Source organism: Tachysurus vachellii, chromosome 2 (assembly GCF_030014155.1).
Source record: "Tachysurus vachellii isolate PV-2020 chromosome 2, HZAU_Pvac_v1, whole genome shotgun sequence".
NCBI lineage: Eukaryota > Metazoa > Chordata > Actinopteri > Siluriformes > Bagridae > Tachysurus > Tachysurus vachellii.
Window position 1 is genome coordinate 670,309 of NC_083461.1, and position 18,461 is coordinate 688,769.

Sequence of the window (18,461 nt, forward strand, 5' to 3'; positions counted from 1 at the left end):
ATTAAATCTTGTTGTTTTAAACAAAATTATGCTGCAAGATTTTTTAAGTACATTTAAGTTCCTTGTTATAGGCAACTCTGCTTTTTTTTTAAATTCCTAGTTTATTTCCATATATTCCCGTTAATTCCCATGGAAAGTTTCCAGCCTTGAAAATTCCCAGAATTTTGCAGCCCTACTCTGAACCCGATTCCTAACTGGCTTTCATTTTGAGTGTGAATGCAGAGTTGAACCTTTGTGATCAGAGCTGAACTCAGGAAGTTAGATCAACGTAGGTCATGTTGCTAATATTTATTTAGTGCAGAAACAGCAGCTTCAAACCAGAACCAGAATCTCAGAACATTTTTCAAGTTTCCAAAGCCAAATAGTTTTCCCTTCAGATTCACCCTCGAGTCTTGATAACATGGCCACGTCCCAAATCACCTTCCACCCCAATAACACCACATTACTAGAATATAATAACAGATCATTACCGAAAGGGTAATAAATATAGTAACCTTCATTTCAGTACTATTTTGCCATAATAATGATCACGGTAGCAGAAGATTTTGGATGTAGCCCTGAATCCTGAGCTACACCAGTGAGATCCTCATCCATGTCTATGTGAGGACAGTAAAGTTCTGTGTAGTCTGCGGTGGTGCAGTAAGTGAATTAGATCTCAAATCCACAATGTTCAGGGACGACATCGCACACAAACGCTCCCACGGGACCTCTGTGTCAAGACAGAAAAACCACCAGGTAAAAAGAGCTGAGTGATACAGTAATAATCCCAAACTTCCTGTAATATCTCTACTGAACCTACTAATATACATAATGCAAGTGGGATTATAAATCATTATAAACACTAAGAGTGGAATTATAAACCATTATAAACACTGAGAGTGGGATTATAAACCATTATAATTACTGAGAGTGGGATTATAAATCATTATAAACACTGCGAGTGGGATTATAAACCATTATAATTACTGAGAGAGGGATTATAAACCATTATAAACACTGAGAGTGGGATTATAAACCATTATAAACACTGAGAGTGGGATTATAAACCATTATAATTACTGAGAGTGGGATTATAAATCATTATAAACACTGAGAGTGGGATTATAAATCATTATAAACACCAGGAAGTGGGATTATAAATCATTACAAACACTGAGTGTGTCAGGATTTAGCCCAGACTTGTGCTTTTTTGTTTACATTGGTGTTCAGGTGTCCTTCCCGCCTCTGCACACCTGTCCCTTATGTGTCTAATTGTCTTTAGTATTTAGTCGTGCCGCGTTGTCTATGGCAGCGTGGAATCCTCATCTCTTGTCAAGTCCTTTGTCGTGTCTGTGTTCTAGTTCTGTTTGTTTTAATAATTAATTCAATATATTTTAGCTATCCTGCATTTGCGTCTGTTTGATCCCTGCACCCCTGACAGAAGGATTCGGCCACTTTAAGACCCAGCAGGAGAGCATCTAGCCTGGACTGGCTTATTATCCCTTCTTGCCTGCGGAGGATGTCACCAGCCTGGTTTGGCTTTGTATTTTTTCCGGTGCCCTGCGAAATCGCCGCCCACCTGTTCCAGTGGGGAACTTTGCTTCACTTCCTGGTTTCCAGTGGAGGATGCCGCCTCACTTCTTGCCCACGAGGGGTGTTTGCAGGCCCGTATGCTTTGCCCTATGGATATTTTTATTTTTTGCTCTGTGGCAGAGCATATTTCCCACCCTCCCCCCATTTTGGTGGTCTTGCCGCGGTGTGTCGGGGGTTGTGCTCGGCCCTTCTGCTCGGCTGTGGACTGTGTAACTGCTCGGCTGTGTAACAGGAGCTTCGTTCTAGTTCTTCTAGATTTTCACTGACGGAAACTTGAGGGCCTCACCTTCAGTCCAAAATCATCCTTATGGTCTCAGTTGTTCTATCTACATCAGTGCCATGTATCTCCATGTGGAACATCTCAGCAGCATTGAGCACCTCCAGCTGATGAGATTCCCATAAGATGTCACTAGGTCACTTGTTTTTCTATTTCAGACTCAACTTTATACATGAACTGATAGTGAAGACGCCAGCTAATAAAATACCAGCTACCAACTAGCATAATATTATTCATAATAATAATAATAATAATAATAATAATAATAATAATAATAACAACAATAATAATATTAGTACCTGAGATTTGGTTTCCTGACATGTTGATGTTCTTCAGCGTGTGTATATTTGTCAGTTGTTCAGGAAATTCACTGAAGTTATTGTTTGATAAATCAATGCTGGTGAGATTCTGCATTTCTCCAACAGCATCTGGGAGTTTAGTCATCGTGTTTCCCTGTAAATCCAATTCTACACACAAATACACACACAATCATATTCATCATACAGTAATTAACATTCCTACAGTGTTTAATGATCTCACTGCGGTGTTTGAGTTCCGTAATGCTGTAGTGTTAAATGTGGGGTCTCCGTTGTTTAAAAGCCAATGTTGACATTTGAAATCACCAAAACAAACACGCCCCTAACCCAAATGGGTCCCACCCCTTTATTGATCGCTCCACCCACACATACACCAGACAAGTATTATGGCGGAACCTGCTGGGGCAGCTGGCCGAGGGGATATTTCATTCATTCATCTTCTACCGCTTATCCGAACTACCTCGGGTCACGGGGAGCCTCAGGCGTCATCGGGCATCAACTGCTAACCACTAAGCCACCGTGCCTGAGGGGATATTTTTTATCAATAAATGAACACAATGAGTAATACTATGGTAATACAAATGTGTTTTTGTAGTACTGTGTGTTGTACTGTGAAAGGTTTAGCTCCGGTTCACGCGGAAGGAGACGGTCAACCCATAGAACCCGAGGCAAAGGTAATGTTAGAGGCAGAGGTCGTAATGTTGCTGCTGATAACATGGAAACAGAAGACTTGGAGCTTGTGCGCATGTTTCAGGCTCAAAGACTTACAGTAACGCAAGTAAGTGTATTGATTGATTTAACATTCTGAACTTTAATTGATAGAAAGCCGTATTCTGTTAGTCCTACTTCTTGCCTCATCTTAAGCCTTTCTTCGCTTTCTCCGCCGCATATTGACAAGAACCGCCCCTTTCTGCTCATTGGCTACACGTTAGTTTTGTTTTTGTTTTGTTTGGCGCCCCGACGCAGTTTTTTGAAGCATTTCTCAAACATCGGAGACCCCACCTTTAATGTTTAGTGAATGTGCTGGATTTGCTCCAGGAGGATCAGGAGGATGACCTCACTGACTGGACTGGTTATTAGCTTTTTTCCAAAATGGCTTTACTGGTAGATACTGGCTTTACTGGTAGATACTGGCTTTACTGGTAGATACTGGCTTTTGTTTAACACTGAAAGACTTCTTGTTGTCATTCAGTCATTAAGTTTAGAAGACACCAGAACATACAGGTTTACCTCTAGAATTACCTCTTAACTGAGTGAACATGGTGAAAAACTTGCCACCTAAAATCTTCAGTTTGTTGTTAGCCAGTGAGATTTTGTGTATTTGATCTGCAGAGCTACGAATCATCTTTAAGACACCATCAGGGAAACTGATTAGCTTACAGTCGGACAGATCTGGGGGGAGAGGGAGGGGAGGGGGAAGAGAGAGAGAGAGAGATATTATTCTTATCAGTATGCTGTGTTTATTATGCAGACATATTATATGTAAGTGATGAACACTGAGTTACAGTAACACACTGAGTGACGTGATGACGTTACTGATCACACTGACTTTCATTATTTTCCTTAAACAACTCGTCCCCAGGTCCTTAAATTCTCTCGATTCACAGCAAGTTGCTACGTTCTTCTATAGCCGCGGCTCACACAAGTTTATATTTATGCACTCATTCAAACCTTATCGTTTCTATAGCAACAGTGTGTTTAGGAGTGTGTAACATGACGTGACGTGACATACGGCTAAATACGGTGACCCATACTCAGAATTTGTTCTCTGCATTTAACCCATCCAAAGTGCACACACACAGCAGTGAACACACACACACACACTGTGAACACACACCCGGAGCAGTGGGCAGACATTTACGGAGAGCAGTTGGGGGGTTCGGTGCCTTGCTCAAGGGCACCTCAGTCGTGGCCTGAGACTCGAACCCACAACCTTAGGGTTAGGAGTCAGACTCTCTAACCATTAGGCTACGACTTCCCCCTGACCATCCGGGAGGTGTGTGTACCATGTATGGAAGGAGTCTCCAGCGTCAGCGGAACAGTCAGAGCTTCTCTACAGTTTCTCAGTAACAAAAGACGACAAGCTGCAAGTTTTATATTAAATTTACTTAAAGAGAGAATAAAGAGTCTGGTGAGGAAACAGTGTGTAGCTGCTTTAATGAAGAGTAAACAGGAAGTCAATCTGAAGTAAATGAATCTGGAATAAGTGTATTTTTGACAATGGACCAATTTCTGTGGTAAAAGAGGAAAGGAACTAAAAAGCTGTTAGAGGAAAAAATAATGTTTTCTTATAGCAAGATGTCCTTTATTTTTACCCTCCACTTACCCAGGGTGTCTAACCCATCCTCCATCGTGGTGTTGATTCTCCTCGCAACATTCGCCACCGCCTCTCCCATCCTGTGCCAGCTGGAGGAATCTAAAGGGTTTATCAGTTTTAATCTGATGTGTGTATTTCACCAGAGTGTGATGTAAAGCAATCAGCTAATACACTGCAGGTGTATGTACTCAGGGAGGGGGTGTGGCCTAATGTCAGACGATTCAGATGAGAATTAACTGGTGTTAATGAATCAGAAGACAATGTGATGAGTGATGACACAGAATGTGAGATGAGTGTGTGATGATTTAAACATGCTGATGATAAATAAACTGGAGACTGTTAGCTAGTTAGCAGCATTAGCAGTGTAGCTCCAATACAGACATAAAGCAAAACGTCACACACTAAACACCAAACACACCTGTTTATGGGCCATAAATCTGATTAATAGAGCAGATGAATGTTAAGTGTTCGAGTCATAATTATCATTAACATTCATTAACACAGTGATCAGAATTATAAACATCCTCCAAAGTCCAAACCTGCTCACTAATACTACTGTGTTCATAAACACCCCTGATGACTCTGTAGTTCCAGGAGCACTTAAAGTTCACTGATTGTGTTACACAGGGGTTTTTACACCTGGTCACTTCATGTGTTTTCTGTGATCAGATATCTATCCGATGGTAAAAAGACCAGGTCTAAATGCCCTCTATAACGTTTTAGAGACTGATATAAATCCGACAGTACAAACCCCTTCAGGAGGTGGTCTGGGACGTGTTTCAGATGAAACTGGACAGGTGTAAATGAATGTGGTTGTTCAAGCCACATACGTCAGCACTAAACTCCTCCCAAACAGAAGTACGTCACTCAGGTGATCTTTCACACAGGCGTCTCGTCGGGGCTTAAAACGCGCTGCTGCCTCCAGCGAAAATGCAGCAAACTAAACGCTGTTTTTTGTAACATAAACGTCGTAACCAGTTTAATTGTCTTCTTTTTGGTTGCGTTCTGAAAACCACACACACCAAAGTGTGTTCTGTTACAATTACCCCGGAAATGAGGTAAAATATATTAGCATTTTGGGCGGGAGTAGAAAGATCGGATCGATATCCGATTCGCCGAGACGCGTTTATGTGGTCTAATGTAAATGGGACAGCTTTAACAAATCAGATAGATATCAGATCAGAGACAACACATGAAGTGACCAGGTGTAAAAAGACCCACAGGTGTTGAACTTGTGTAAAAGTCACACACACTCTACTGTTACTGAACCTCAGAGATCCAACACCACCTCAGCTCTCACAGCTAAATTTAGATCAGACTCAACAGAGTGTAGCAGTGTGTGTCTGTATGTGTGTGTGTGTGTATAAATAAATCACTCTAAAGCAGAGTTTTAGTATAACACACACCGCACACACACTCAACACACACACTGCACACACTAAACACACTACACACACACTGAACACACTACACACACTGAACACACTACACACACACTACACACCTTGAACACACACTACACACACACACTACACACCCTAAACACACACTACACACACACACACACACACACACACACACACACTACACACACTGAACACACACACACTACACACACACACACACACACACACACACACACACACACACACACACACACACACACACACACTACACACACTAGCTCCTCATGCACGGCTCTCACCCGTTTTCTCTTCACCTGTGTATAAAACAATAATCTAATCGATTTGACCTTCTTATATTTTGTTACACGGTGTTTATGATTTTAAATACATTATTAGTGACGTTACCGGTGACACCGAAGCTCCGAGGCGTGAGTCAAAAAAATGAGTCAAAAAAAGGAACCGGTTTTTATTGAAGCTTTGTATCGAAGCTCGATTCGTTCTGGCAAAATCACGTGACCAATGACGTTTAAAATCGTGCGCGACCCGCGGCGGCGCGCCCTCTTGTGTTGTATTGGAGTATTACATGGAATCTTTTACTGTATGGCGGGTTCAGGAGCGTTTATTGTTGTGAGTTACAAACAGATCTGAAATGTGGGAACACTTTCATTTCATTTGGCCCAATAAGGTGGATATATATGGTTTTGTTGTGAAGCCTATATTTATAACTTAAATCTCACTCATCATTGGACAATTATACCATTCAGTGTTACATTTAATGTCGTATATTTTGTCATATAAATTTATTTATTTATTTATTTATTTATTTATTTATTTATTGGATAGTAATAAGTTAACAAATAAAGGAATGCAAGAAAAGGCTTTTGTGCAGCGCTTAATACCAGTAATGATCTTTTTTTAAATGGTTCACACTTTATACTTTTGAGACAAGGTCTGTCCTTAATCTGTTTTTAGCTCATGTGATTGATTTGCTCCCAGCAGCTGGACTATAATAATAATAATAATAATAATAATAATAATAATAATAATACATCATCCATGTCACTCATTCAAGAACACTTACAATGTCCATTTCACAAGTTCACACTTAGAAATAAGACTGTGTGTGTATATAGTCATGTTGAACAGGTGGACTCCTGACTGCTGATTGTTAATAAAACATCATTAACATCATTAAAAGTCCGTGCTGATCCCTGACCATTGGGAGAGGCATCCCGGTAACTCAGAGCACACATCCGCCACCACAAAGGCCATCTGAACATTTACAGATGGACTTTATTGAGCTAACACCTAGTGAAGATAAGAAGTACTGTCTGGTCATTGTAGATATGTTCTCTAAATGGGTAGAAGCTTTCCCTACATCTAAGCATGATGTCAGTGCAGTAGCAAAAGCACTTCTTACTGAAATTATTCCACGATGGGGAATTCCTGAGAGAATTAGCAGTGATAATGACGCCCCATTCGTATACCAGGCTCTACAAAAGGTCAGTGAATACTTAGGGTTTAACCTAAAACAACACTGTGCCGATCATCCTGCTAGTGATGGGGCAGTATAAAGAGAAAATAGCACTCTAAAAACAAATTGGCAAAAGGCAAACATGCTTGTCCGAGCATGAGTAAGAGGTAGAGCTAATCTGAGTCCATGTGAAATACTTTTTGGCAGGCTGTTAACCACAGGCGTGGGTCCTGCGGGAAGCCAGAGAGCCAATATCAGCGAATGTGAAGATGTTGAATGATTGCACAAACATGTCCTCTGTGTTATATGATATTCATGGACAGGTGAAAGACGCCCTTCCTAAACCACATGCAGACACATTGCATGACCTGAAGCCTGGTGAGTGGATCGTAGTGAAAGACTTCTGGAGAAAGAACTGGAAGGCCAAGCGTTGGCTGGGACTGTTTCAGATTCTGCTGACTTTGCCCACCGCTGTGAAAATAGCAGAGAGAGCAACGTGGATCCATGCCAGCCATTGCAAACAGGTTCCAGTGTCAAGCCAGGAGTAAAAGAACGAATCTGCTAAGACACCCATGGAAAAGGGGCATGGATCTATGGCAACAAATTAATAGTGAACTTCGACAAGCAGCCTTACATCTACACCCACCTGCAGTAAAAGAAAACAATATTTTTGGGAAAGATCCTATTGTTGTGAAAAGGACTGTCATTGTTAGGAGACTGCAGAGCACCGATAACAGTAACCTGAATCAGAAATACATGCTAGTGGCTGAACTCTCTGTGATAACAAACAGACCAGTCGAAGATCACCTGAGAGGAATTAGAAAAGTAGTTACTGAATTCACACCATCACACTGACTTCACCGATATAATTGACACTGAGTTCAGAACCAGTTGTGTAGGGCGCTCTTTCCACCTAGGGGTGAAACTAAGAACCTTCGGATAAGAACCTTAGTCTCAGACTGAGACTCAGAGAGCTGAAACTTTGCACAACTGTTTTTGGAGAGAGAACAGAAGACAAATTCAATGAACAATTTTGAGCCATGGACTTTCTGCCTAATCCAACACAAACTGCTCCAGCGTTGACAAATGTAGATGAATAAATTAGCTTTGCTTAGATTTATTTTCTTGTATGCCATCGACCGAGGTCTTTCCCTCACATAAATAGCAACATTTCCTTAGTTTAGTTTTGTAGCTTAACCTTGTAACTATAGTTTGGATGATGAATGTTTTGTTAATAATTGGAGTTTTCCCTTCCTATCCTTTCCTGTACTCAAACCAGAGAGGCCTAACCCTTAAAGAAAAAACAGTACATCCAGCATCTAAGTTTTAGTTAATGAAGATGTCATTAAAAGCCCAAGGGAAAAGATGATGTCTGATGTTCTGTATAAAACTGTCTATTACTGAATGCCTTAAGTAATGATTATGTTAAAACATTTTATATAGTTTGGAGGGAAATGAAGTGGAAATTTTAAATATCATCAGTGTTTATATATAATGTTATGTGCTTTTACAGTATTCTGTGTGAAAGACTGGGGAGAAAGAACAAGAGGCTTTTATTCCGACTGTCATGGGAACTTTAGGGGTGTTTGTGTGTGTGTGTGTGTGTGTGTGTGCAGGAGCGCGATAAGAACTGAAAATGGAATGTGGCCTTGCTGAGGTGATAACTTAAAGGGAGACATCTTCAGTAACCAGGGAGGAAGCATGAACACACACACACATACACACACACACAAACACACACACACGCACACTCATACATATACACACACACACACACACACACAAACACACACACACACACACTCACACATACACACACACACACATACACACACACACACACACACTCACACATACACACACACACACACACACTCACACATACACACACACTCACACACACTCACACATACACACACACAAACACACACACACACACACAAACACACACACACAAACACACACACACATACCTGGGGTACAAAAGGGAGAGCAAAAACACTAGATTTTGCCTCTTCTCTGTGTAGACTTTGCACCGTATGCACCTTTTGCTGCAGCAAAATAAAAGTCTGAGTGTGTTTTATACATCTAGATCAAAACGGCCACCACACAAGCTTCAATCTTCTTCCCTCCTGACTCTTCTCTAAATTCGCCCTGAAGCTCAACAGCTACATCCCCACACACAGAGGCAATGTCCTGGACCTGGTTTTCACCCGTCCTCCTCCAGCTACAGACATGACTGTTACCCCACTACACGTCTCTGCTCATCACCTGGTATCCTTCACCATCACTCTCCCTATCCTACCTAAAACTACCCCTCACCCCCTCGCTCTTACCCGCTGCAACCTTCACTCTGTCTCCCGTTCTTCTGTAGCTTCTGGCACTCTTTCTTCTCGTCCTGATCCTGAGTCTTTTTCCTCACTACCCTTGGACTCGGCCACAGATACTTTCCTCTCATCTCTTTCTTCAACTATGGACTTTCTCTGCCTGATGTTCACTAAACCCAAGAAAACTTCTTGTTCTGCTCCTTGGCTTTCAGGTGTGTTGCGCAACAATCGAAGAGAGCGAAGATCATAAGAGAGAAAGTGGAAGAAATCACAACTTCATGCAGATCTTGATTCTTACCGAACACTCATGGCCAAGTTCTCCTCAGATGTGACTTCTGCCAAGATTTCCTTCTACAAGGAAAAGCTTGAAGGTTCAGCACAAGACAATCATAAGGTCCACAACATCATCTCTTCTCTACTCATCTCCTCCTCCTTCATCCTCCCTGACTGCAGAAGACTTTGCTTCTTTCTACCAGGAGAAGATTGGGGAAATCTGCCGAACCTTCACTTCAGCCCCGACTGCACTTACATCTCACAGTATGGATTCCCCTACACCTTTGTTGTCACATTTCTCAACCGTAGCAGCAGAAGAAATTTTACATCTGCCCATTGGATACATTCCCTTCCACTATGCTCCAGACCATCTCACAAGACCTTTCTGCCCTTCATCACCACTATCATCAATAGATCCATAGCATCTGGTCAGGCACCAACTACCTTCAAGGGAGCAAGGGTTATTCCCATCCTAAAGAAACCTGCTCTGGATCCATCAGACATCAGTAACTACAGACCGGTATCACTTCTCTCGTTTCTTTCAAAAATTCTTGAACACATTGTCTACAACCAACTGTATGTCTATCTCTCACAGAACAACCTCGAAGATCCCAACAGTCTGGCTTTAAAGCAGCTCATTCCACAGAGACAGCCCTTTTGGATGTCTCTGAGAAACTACATGCTGCTACATCAGCCAAACTGTCATCTGTCCTTATCCTCCTTGACCTTTCAGCAGCGTTTGATACGGTCAACCACAAGACTCTCTTGTCCACCCTCAGGAGTCTTGGGATTTGTGGATCAGCTTGGGAATGGTTCACTTCCTACCTGGAAGGACGCTGATATCAGGTAACATGGAGGGGAGTGACATCTGCTCCACACAGACTCTCCACTGGTGTCCCACAGGGTCAGTATTAGGTCCTCTTCTTTTCTCCCTGTATACTCACTCTCTTGGTAAAGAGATACCACCCCGCTGCTGCGTTCCCTCCACTGGCTTCCAGTAGCGTGTGTGTGAGAGTGAGTGTGTGTGTGTGTGCGTGTTCTATTCTGCAGTGCTATGCAACTACAGGTGATTCTACAGAATTCCTCTTTCAGCTATTAGTGTATGTGTGTGTATGAGTGTGTATGTGTGTGTGTGTATGTGTGTGTGTGTGTATGTGTGTCTGTGTGTGTTCTATTCTGCAGTGCTAAGCAACTACAGATGATTCTACAGATTTCCTCTTTCAGCTATGAGTGTGCTTGTATGTGTGTGTGTGTATGTGTTTGTGTGTGTGTGTGTGTAAGTGTGTGTGTGTAAGTGTGTGTGTAAGTGTGTGTGTGTAAGTGTGTATGTGTTTGTGTGTGTGTATGTGTGTGTGTAAGTGTGTGTGTATGTGTGTGTGTAAGTGTGTGTGTTATGTGTGTGTGTATGTGTGTGTATGTGTATGTGTGTGTATGTGTGTGTGTTTGTGTGCATGTGTATGTGTGTGTATGTGTGTGTGTATGTGTGTGTTTGTGTGCATGTGTATGTGTGTGTATGTGTGTGTGTGTGTGCATGTGTATGTGTGTGTGTATGTGTATGTGTGTATGTGTGTGTGTGTGTGTGTGTGTATGTGTGTGTATGTGTGTGTATGTGTGTGTATGTGTGTATGTGTGTGTATGTGTGTGTATGTGTGTGTATGTGTGTGTGTGTGTGTGTGTGTGTATGTGTGTGTATGTGTGTGTATGTGTGTGTATGTGTATGTGTGTGTGTGTGTTCAATTCAATTCAAGTTTATTTGTATAGCGCTTTTTACAATGGACATTGTCACAAAGCAGCTTTACAGAACATAAACATAAAACAAAAGATAAACATAAGGAGAAGTATAAAGAATTAATATAATAAAAATTCAAGATATATACAGTTCACAGTGTGTATGTATGTATGTATGTGTGTATGTGTATTTGTCCCCAATGAGCAAGTCTGAGGGCTCAGGCAACAGTGGCAAGGAAAAACTCCCTTAGATTGGTAAAGGAAGAAACCTTGAGAGGAACCAGACTCATGGGGAACCCATCCTCATATGGGTGACACTAGATGGTGTGGTTACAAATATACAAGTATCACAGAGTCCAACTGGAGCCGGTAGATCTGTAGATGTCTCAGGGTTCTCACAGAGTCAGCCTTGTCTCAGTGGAGGTCCAGAAATTTCAACGCACGGAAGACGATCTTAGCATGGGTGTCTCGGCATGGGTAGAAAAGGAGAAGAGAAGAGCAGTGCAGAGGGATTAACATATCTGCTGTTCATAAGAATGTGCAAGTCTAGTGTGATGGTGCACAATATTTATTTATGGGATGTATTATGTGTGTGTACGCCTGACTAAAGAGATGAGTTTTCAATCTACATTTAAACTGTGAAAGTGTGTCTGAGCCCCGAACACTATCAGGAAGACTATTCCAAAGTTTGGGAGCTAAATAAGAGAACGCTCTTCCGCCTTTAGTAGACTTAGATATTCTGGGGACTACCAGAAGTCCTGAGTTTTGTGATCTCAGAGAGCGTGAAGGATTGTAACGTGTTAGAAGACTAGTTAGATACATGGGAGCTAAACCATTAAGAGCCTTGTACGTAAGTAGCAGCAGTTTGTAATCAATTCTAAACTTAACAGGTAGCCAGTGTAGAGATGATAAAATTGGGGTTATATGGTCATACTTTCTTGTCCTAGTGAGAACTCTGGCTGCTGCATTTTGGACTAACTGTAGCCTATTTATTAAAGATGCAGGACAACCACCTAGTAATGCATTACAATAGTCCAGTCTAGAGGTCATGAAAGCGTGAACTAGCTTCTCAGCATCAGATACAGACAGGATGTTTCTCAGCTTGGCAATATTTCTGAGGTGGAAGAAAGCTGTTTTTGTGGTTTGCGCGACGTGATTTTCAAAAGACAAGTTACTGTCTAATATAACACCCAGGTCTTTCACTGTCGAGCTACTAGTAACAGTACATCCCTCTAAATGGAAATTAAGTTGTGAGAGTTTCTGTGTACTAGTTTTTGGGCCTATAAGTAGTGTTTCTGTCTTATCAGAGTTTAACAACAGAAAGTTACAGCTCATCCAGTCTTTTATCTCTCTAAGGCATTGAGTTAATTTGGACACTTTAGTTATTTCATCTGGTTTTGAGGAGATGTATAACTGTGTGTCGTCGGCATAGCAATGGAAGCTAATCCCATGTCTTCTAATAATGTTCCCTAATGGAAGCATGTATATCGAGAAAAGCAGAGGTCCTAGAACTGATCCTTGAGGGACCCCATAATTAACTGGTAATGAGCTGGAGGATTCACCATTTAATTCTACAAAATGGTATCGATCAGAAAGGTAGGATCTAAACCAACTTAAAGCCTGTCCATGAATACCTGTGTAATTTTGTAAGCGATCTAGGAGAATGTTGTGATCTATAGTGTCGAATGCAGCACTAAGGTCAAGTAGAACTAATAGTGACATACAGTCTTGGTCCGAAGCTAAGAACAAGTCGTTTGTAACTTTAACAAGTGCAGTTTCTGTGCTATGATGGGGCCTGAAACCTGACTGAAACTCCTCGAGGATATTGTTCTCCTGTAAGAAGGAGCTCAGTTGAACAGACACAACCTTTTCTAGTATTTTAGACATAAACGGAAGGTGTGAAATCGGTCTGTAATTTGAAAGTCCATTAGGATCTAAATTAGGTTTCTTAATGAGTGGCCTAATAACTGCCAACTTGGAGGATTTAGGGACGTAACCTAAAGATAACGAGGAGTTAATAATATTAAGAAGAGGCTCACCGGCTTTATGTAACACTTCTTTCAGTAGTTTAGTTGGAATGGGGTCTAGTGAACAAGTTGTTGATTTAGCTGTAGTAATAAGTTTAACTAACTCTTCCTGACCTGTACTTGTAAAGCAATGTAGTTGTGTGTTTAGAACCTTAGGTGAGGCCGGGATGCTAGTTGCTCTTATGTGTTGAGCGTCGCCTATTTTATTCCTGATACTTTCGATTTTATCAGTGAAGAATCTCATAAAATCGTCACTACTGAACTGTGATGGAATTGTGTGTTCAGATTTTTGGTTTTTTGTTAGTCTAGCTACTGTGCTAAATAAAAACCTGGGATTGTTCTGGTTATTTTCTATGAGTTTGCTCAGGTGCTCAGCCCTGGCTGCTTTTAGAGCCTGTCTATAGCTGGACATACTTTCCTTATATGCAATTCTAAAAACCTCTAATTTAGTTTTTCTCCACTTTCGCTCGAGGTTACGGGTCTCTCTCTTGAGGGTGTGAGTATGACTATTATACCATGGTGCAAGCGTTTTATCTCTAACCTTCTGTAATCTGATTGGGGCAACAGTGTCTAGTGTGCTAGTGAATATAGCGCCTATGCTGTTAGTAATTTCATCTAGGTCGTCTGTGTTTAAGGGTGCAGTAAGAAGTCCAGACAGATCAGGCAGGTTATTTGTGAATCTGTCTTTAGTGGTCGGAATAATAGTTCTACCGAGACGATAACGTGGTGAAACGCAGTTAGCCTGTTCTACAGGTAGTGTGTACATTATGAGATAATGGTCTGTGATATCATCACTTTGAGGAATGATATCTATATCAGTGACATCTGTTCTGTGTGATATTATTAAATCTAGCGTATGATTACGACGGTGAGTTGCTCTAGTGACATTTTGTTTGAGCCCAAGTGAGTTTAGTAAGTCCATGAATGTGAGTCCTAGCGCATCATTTGTGTCGTCAACATGAATGTTAAAATCTCCTACAATTAATGCTTTATCAAAGCTAACCAGTAGGTCAGAAAGAAAATCTGTGAATTCTCTAAGAAAATCGGTGTAGGGCCCTGGTGGTCTATACACGGTCGCTAGCGCAAGAGACATCAGGGATTTTTGTTTCGTGTGCGTGTGCGATAGTGTAACATTAAGGACAAGCACTTCAAAAGACTTAAATCTATACTGTGTTCTCTGGGTAACAGTAAGGCAATCGTTAAAGATAGTGGCGACACCACCTCCACGACCAGTCTGTCGAGGCTCGTGCTTATAGATATAACCTGATGGTGTAGACTCATTTAGACCGATGTAGTCATTTGGTTTAATCCAGGTTTCGGTGAGGCATAATGCAGTAAGGCTATTGTCTGAGATTATTTCATTTATGATAAGTGCTTTGGGTGTAAGTGATCTAATGTTCAGAAGCCCAAATTTTAGGAACTGTTTTTGTTTGTTTCTTTGGCATTTTTCTGGTCTAATTACAGTAAGATTATTTCGAGAACGTCTTACATAATTACTTTTTAATCTCACTGCTCGGGGAACAGACACAGTTTCTATGGGGAGAGGTATGTGTGCAGTTGTATCGATGTGTTGAGGTGAAGGATGGCTATTGAAATTTAAATTTAAGGCGTAGCTTACCAGTCAGAAGGTGTGCAGCGCCCTGGAGATGTGGTCCGAGAGGATCTCCGCTCCAACTCTGCTGGGGTGCAGGCCGTCAGCGCGGAATAGCCTAGGACGCTCCCAGAAAACATTCCAGTTATCAATAAAGTGTAGATTCTGAGCCGGACACCATGACTGAAGCCATTCATTAAAAGCAAAAAGTCTACTAAACCTTTCAATTCCTCGCTGGTACGTTGGAAGTGGTCCGGACACGATGATCCTCGCCGTGGGCGCTGTGCTGCGAACCGTCTCCACCAGGGTCTTGAAGTCTCTCTTCAGGATCTCCGACTGCCTCAGGCTGGTGTCGTTCGAGCCGGCGTGAAGAACCACAGCTCCGGTGTTTCTGCTCACGACCCTAGGTACCTGTGCAGCGACATCAAGAACACGGGCACCAGGTAAGCAGTGAGTGCGAGCCTTACCTTTAGCCACAGTAGCACGGACGTGGCGGACGATGGAGTCTCCGATGATCACAGTGTCGCGGTCCGTCTCACGAAGGGGGGCGAAGCGGTTCCGGGTGGGGATCTCGAAGACCGGCGGTGGTGGAGGGGGAGAGGTCCTCGACCGGGGCCCGGCACGTGTCCTCCGCTGCTGCACCCAGGATCCGCGGTGCCCCGGCGCTGGAGTGAACTGCCCCTGGCCAGGCCACTTCCTGGGTGCGTTGGGCCTGGACAGAGAAACACACGGAGTAGAGGTGGAAGGAGTAGTGATTAAATGCCGGGAGTTTACCTGAGACCGGGGGGCTTCCAGCGCTGCTTTCCGCTCCCGCAGCTCGGCCTGCTTCACCTGTAGGTCGCGGATCTGCTTCTCCACAGCCTCCAGCTCCAGTTCCACCGAGTGCAGCTCGAACGTGTCCTCACCTGCACTCAAAGGCAGAGACGTAACCGACATGGTGTTATATAGTAAGAGCAACAGAGATAATTGATGTAAAAGGTGTACTAGCGGTACTCGGCTAACAGGCTAGTTATGCTAGCCGGCTAGAGGCGGACGCTGGGAAAACAAATAAATAGGATGTAACGATATCGAAATGTATATCGCGCGATTATTCTAGGTTTTAAGAAGTATTTGCAGATGGGAGACTTAGAGTTAGTGTGTAGTGTGTACTAGCAGAAGCGGGCTAATAGGCTAGCGGTGCTAACCAGCTAGCAGCGGGCGCTGGGAAAACAAATTAATAAAGATGTCAAAGGGTAAGGAGTTAGAGTTTAGCTCAAGATAAATCGCAATTGAGTAAAGATACTCAGCCAAGCAAACAAATGAAAGCGAGAGCTCCAAATCCGCTGCTGCTGAAAACGCTGCTGCTGCTGAAAACGCTGCTGCTGCTGAAAACGCTGCTGCTGCTGAAAACGCTGCTGCTGCTGAAAACGCTGCTCATGTGTGTGTATGTGTATGTGTGTGTGTGTGTATGTGTGTGTATGTGTGTGTGTATGTGTGTGTATGTGTATGTGTGTGTGTATGTGTATGTGTGTGTGCATGTGTATGTGTGTGTATGTGTATGTGTGTGTGCATTCAGAATATATTGTTTATTTGACTCTGTACATCATTTTTAAGGTCTAATAACTGTAACAGTCACAAACACTCAGATGAGTCAGTGTGTAAATGTCAATAATAATCATGTGGAAATAAACCACTTTATAAATGTCTAATCTAATTCTAGTCTAATCTGAAATGACAACGTTAATCTGATAAATGCACAGAAAAATATAAAAAATATAAGAATATAATAGAAATAAAATAAAGAAATGAAAAAATTTAATTCGAGGTTTGAATTCAAACCTATTAACTATTAACTTTTTGATTTCGCTCATTTTGGGGGCGGGGCTACACGTGACGTCAGTTCCCCTCATCGTGCTGAGTGTTTTGATATATGACATGTCCATGTTGTGCAAAATTTTTGATTTTGCTTATTTTGGGGGCGGGGCTACATGTGACGTCACGTGGTGTCGAGTGCCGCCACCAGGGGGCCAATACTTTTGGACACATTGGATTGATAGTGTGGAGTTGATAGTTACATGTATTGAGAGTCTCCTTTACATCTACAGTCACTAGGAGAACACAGGAGAGAAGCGGTGCCTGAGCTCTGCGCACGCTGTGTGTGTGAGAGCTTAAAGGAATTTCAGGAATTTCCCATTCATTTCTAGGGGACTTTTTTGGCCGCTTTTTCACCGTTGGTCGGATCGCTTATAAAAGTCATAACACACCTGTCCTCAATGAGCCGGTCGATTTGACACCTCATTCATGGGTCTAGGACAAAAGCTGCGGGACAAGTTACACACCGAAAAGTGTCCGGAAGAAGAAGAAGAAGAACAAGAACAAGAACAAGAAGAACAAGAAGAAGTATGCAAGAGAATAAGAATGTGCTTTGCAAGCACATTAATAATAATAATAATAATAATAATAATAATAATAATAATAATAATAATAATAATAGAAGCAAATTGTTATTGAAAATGTATTTCTTTATTAAAAAAATAATATTATCTGGATATTCTGTAACCAAATAAATCATAAATAATATGAACATAAATATTAGGAGTTTATTTATCCGTTATTTACATTAAAGTGTATATTTACAGGATTTAAATGCATGAGCAGTGCTTAAAAAACAAAAAGTATAACTATTTAGTGAGCATACGCAATGGAGGAGAAGGACTTGGAGCCACACATCTAGTGTGGACATCTAGTGCACTACATACAGTTAGTGTTCACATTTTTTCTCTTTCCATCAGACAGAGGTGTAGAAGCGTGATCCTTCACTCCCTCAGTGACAGCCGCACTCCTCCACCACCATCTCTTCATGGTGCCTGAGGATCATCTCTCCGTTCTCGTAGTACAGCATGCTGAGGGCGCTGGTGCGCACTGGAGCACAGCATGGCGAGGGGACGCGACTCGGGTGGAAGTGTTTCAGTAAACTCTGTGGGGTTACAGGAACAGAGCAGGTCAGAGATCATGTAGTAAGGAGAAGATAATAACAGGAAGTAAGGTCTTTGATGGATTCTTTAATAGATAAGTGTGTAGTAGTTGATAAGAGGCTGTGGTGTAAGAGGAATAAAACACTGGGTTTGTGCTGTTAGAGGAAGTGAAGCGTCTTCAGGGTGATGCAGTAACTC

The 18,461-nt window shown here is 42.0% G+C and overlaps 3 protein-coding genes across 7 annotated transcripts in view; all 3 read right to left on the reverse strand.

Moving 5' to 3' along the window:
* Positions 1 to 273: 273 nt before the first annotated feature.
* On the reverse strand, positions 274 to 6,365 carry lrrc20 (leucine rich repeat containing 20). Of its 2 annotated transcripts, none has more exons than XM_060889010.1 (5): positions 6,295 to 6,365; positions 4,493 to 4,582; positions 3,409 to 3,558; positions 2,149 to 2,316; positions 274 to 709 (listed from the first exon to the last, which is right to left on the reverse strand). In XM_060889010.1, the coding sequence occupies exons 2-5, from the start codon at positions 4,560 to 4,562 to the stop codon at positions 597 to 599; spliced, it is 501 nt and encodes a 166-aa protein (XP_060744993.1). In that variant the 5' UTR covers positions 4,563 to 4,582; positions 6,295 to 6,365; the 3' UTR covers positions 274 to 596. The 2 variants fall into 2 exon arrangements, with proteins under 2 accessions (XP_060744993.1, XP_060745002.1); XM_060889019.1 differs by having other exon boundaries at positions 6,189 to 6,329.
* A 5,367-nt stretch (positions 6,366 to 11,732) lies between these two features.
* LOC132861313 (uncharacterized) lies at positions 11,733 to 16,275 on the reverse strand. 4 transcript variants are annotated; one of them, XM_060892808.1, is made up of 3 exons: positions 15,530 to 16,275; positions 15,337 to 15,427; positions 11,733 to 12,158 (listed from the first exon to the last, which is right to left on the reverse strand). In XM_060892808.1, exons 1-2 carry the CDS (start codon positions 16,243 to 16,245, stop codon positions 15,340 to 15,342), a joined length of 804 nt encoding a protein of 267 aa, XP_060748791.1. In that variant the 5' UTR covers positions 16,246 to 16,275; the 3' UTR covers positions 11,733 to 12,158; positions 15,337 to 15,339. The 4 variants fall into 4 exon arrangements, with proteins under 4 accessions (XP_060748791.1, XP_060748783.1, XP_060748766.1 ...); XM_060892800.1 differs by having other exon boundaries at positions 15,337 to 15,435; XM_060892783.1 differs by having other exon boundaries at positions 15,337 to 16,275.
* Positions 16,276 to 17,985: 1,710 nt separating this feature from the next.
* The window catches only part of ndr2 (nodal-related 2), a 3,634-nt gene continuing 3,158 nt past the window's right edge, over positions 17,986 to 18,461 (reverse strand). Inside the window, exon 3 of the mRNA XM_060889032.1 lies at positions 17,986 to 18,265. Within this exon, the coding sequence (XP_060745015.1) occupies positions 18,113 to 18,265 (153 nt within the window). The 3' untranslated portion in view covers positions 17,986 to 18,112. The remainder of the gene's footprint in view (positions 18,266 to 18,461) is intronic.

Bases quoted from the DNA above. Each gene is read 5' to 3' on its own strand.
- lrrc20 (XM_060889010.1), bottom strand. From the start codon at position 4,562: ATGGGAGAGGCGGTGGCGAATGTTGCGAGGAGAATCAACACCACGATG. The intron at 3,559-4,492 runs GTAAGTGGAGGG...CTCTCCCCCCAG, and splicing joins GGATGGGTTAGACACCCTGG to ATCTGTCCGACTGTAAGCTA. The intron at 710-2,148 runs GTACTAATATTA...GTCTTGACACAG, and splicing joins GTCAGGAAACCAAATCTCAG to AGGTCCCGTGGGAGCGTTTG.
- LOC132861313 (XM_060892783.1), bottom strand. From the start codon at position 16,245: ATGTCGGTTACGTCTCTGCCTTTGAGTGCAGGTGAGGACACGTTCGAG.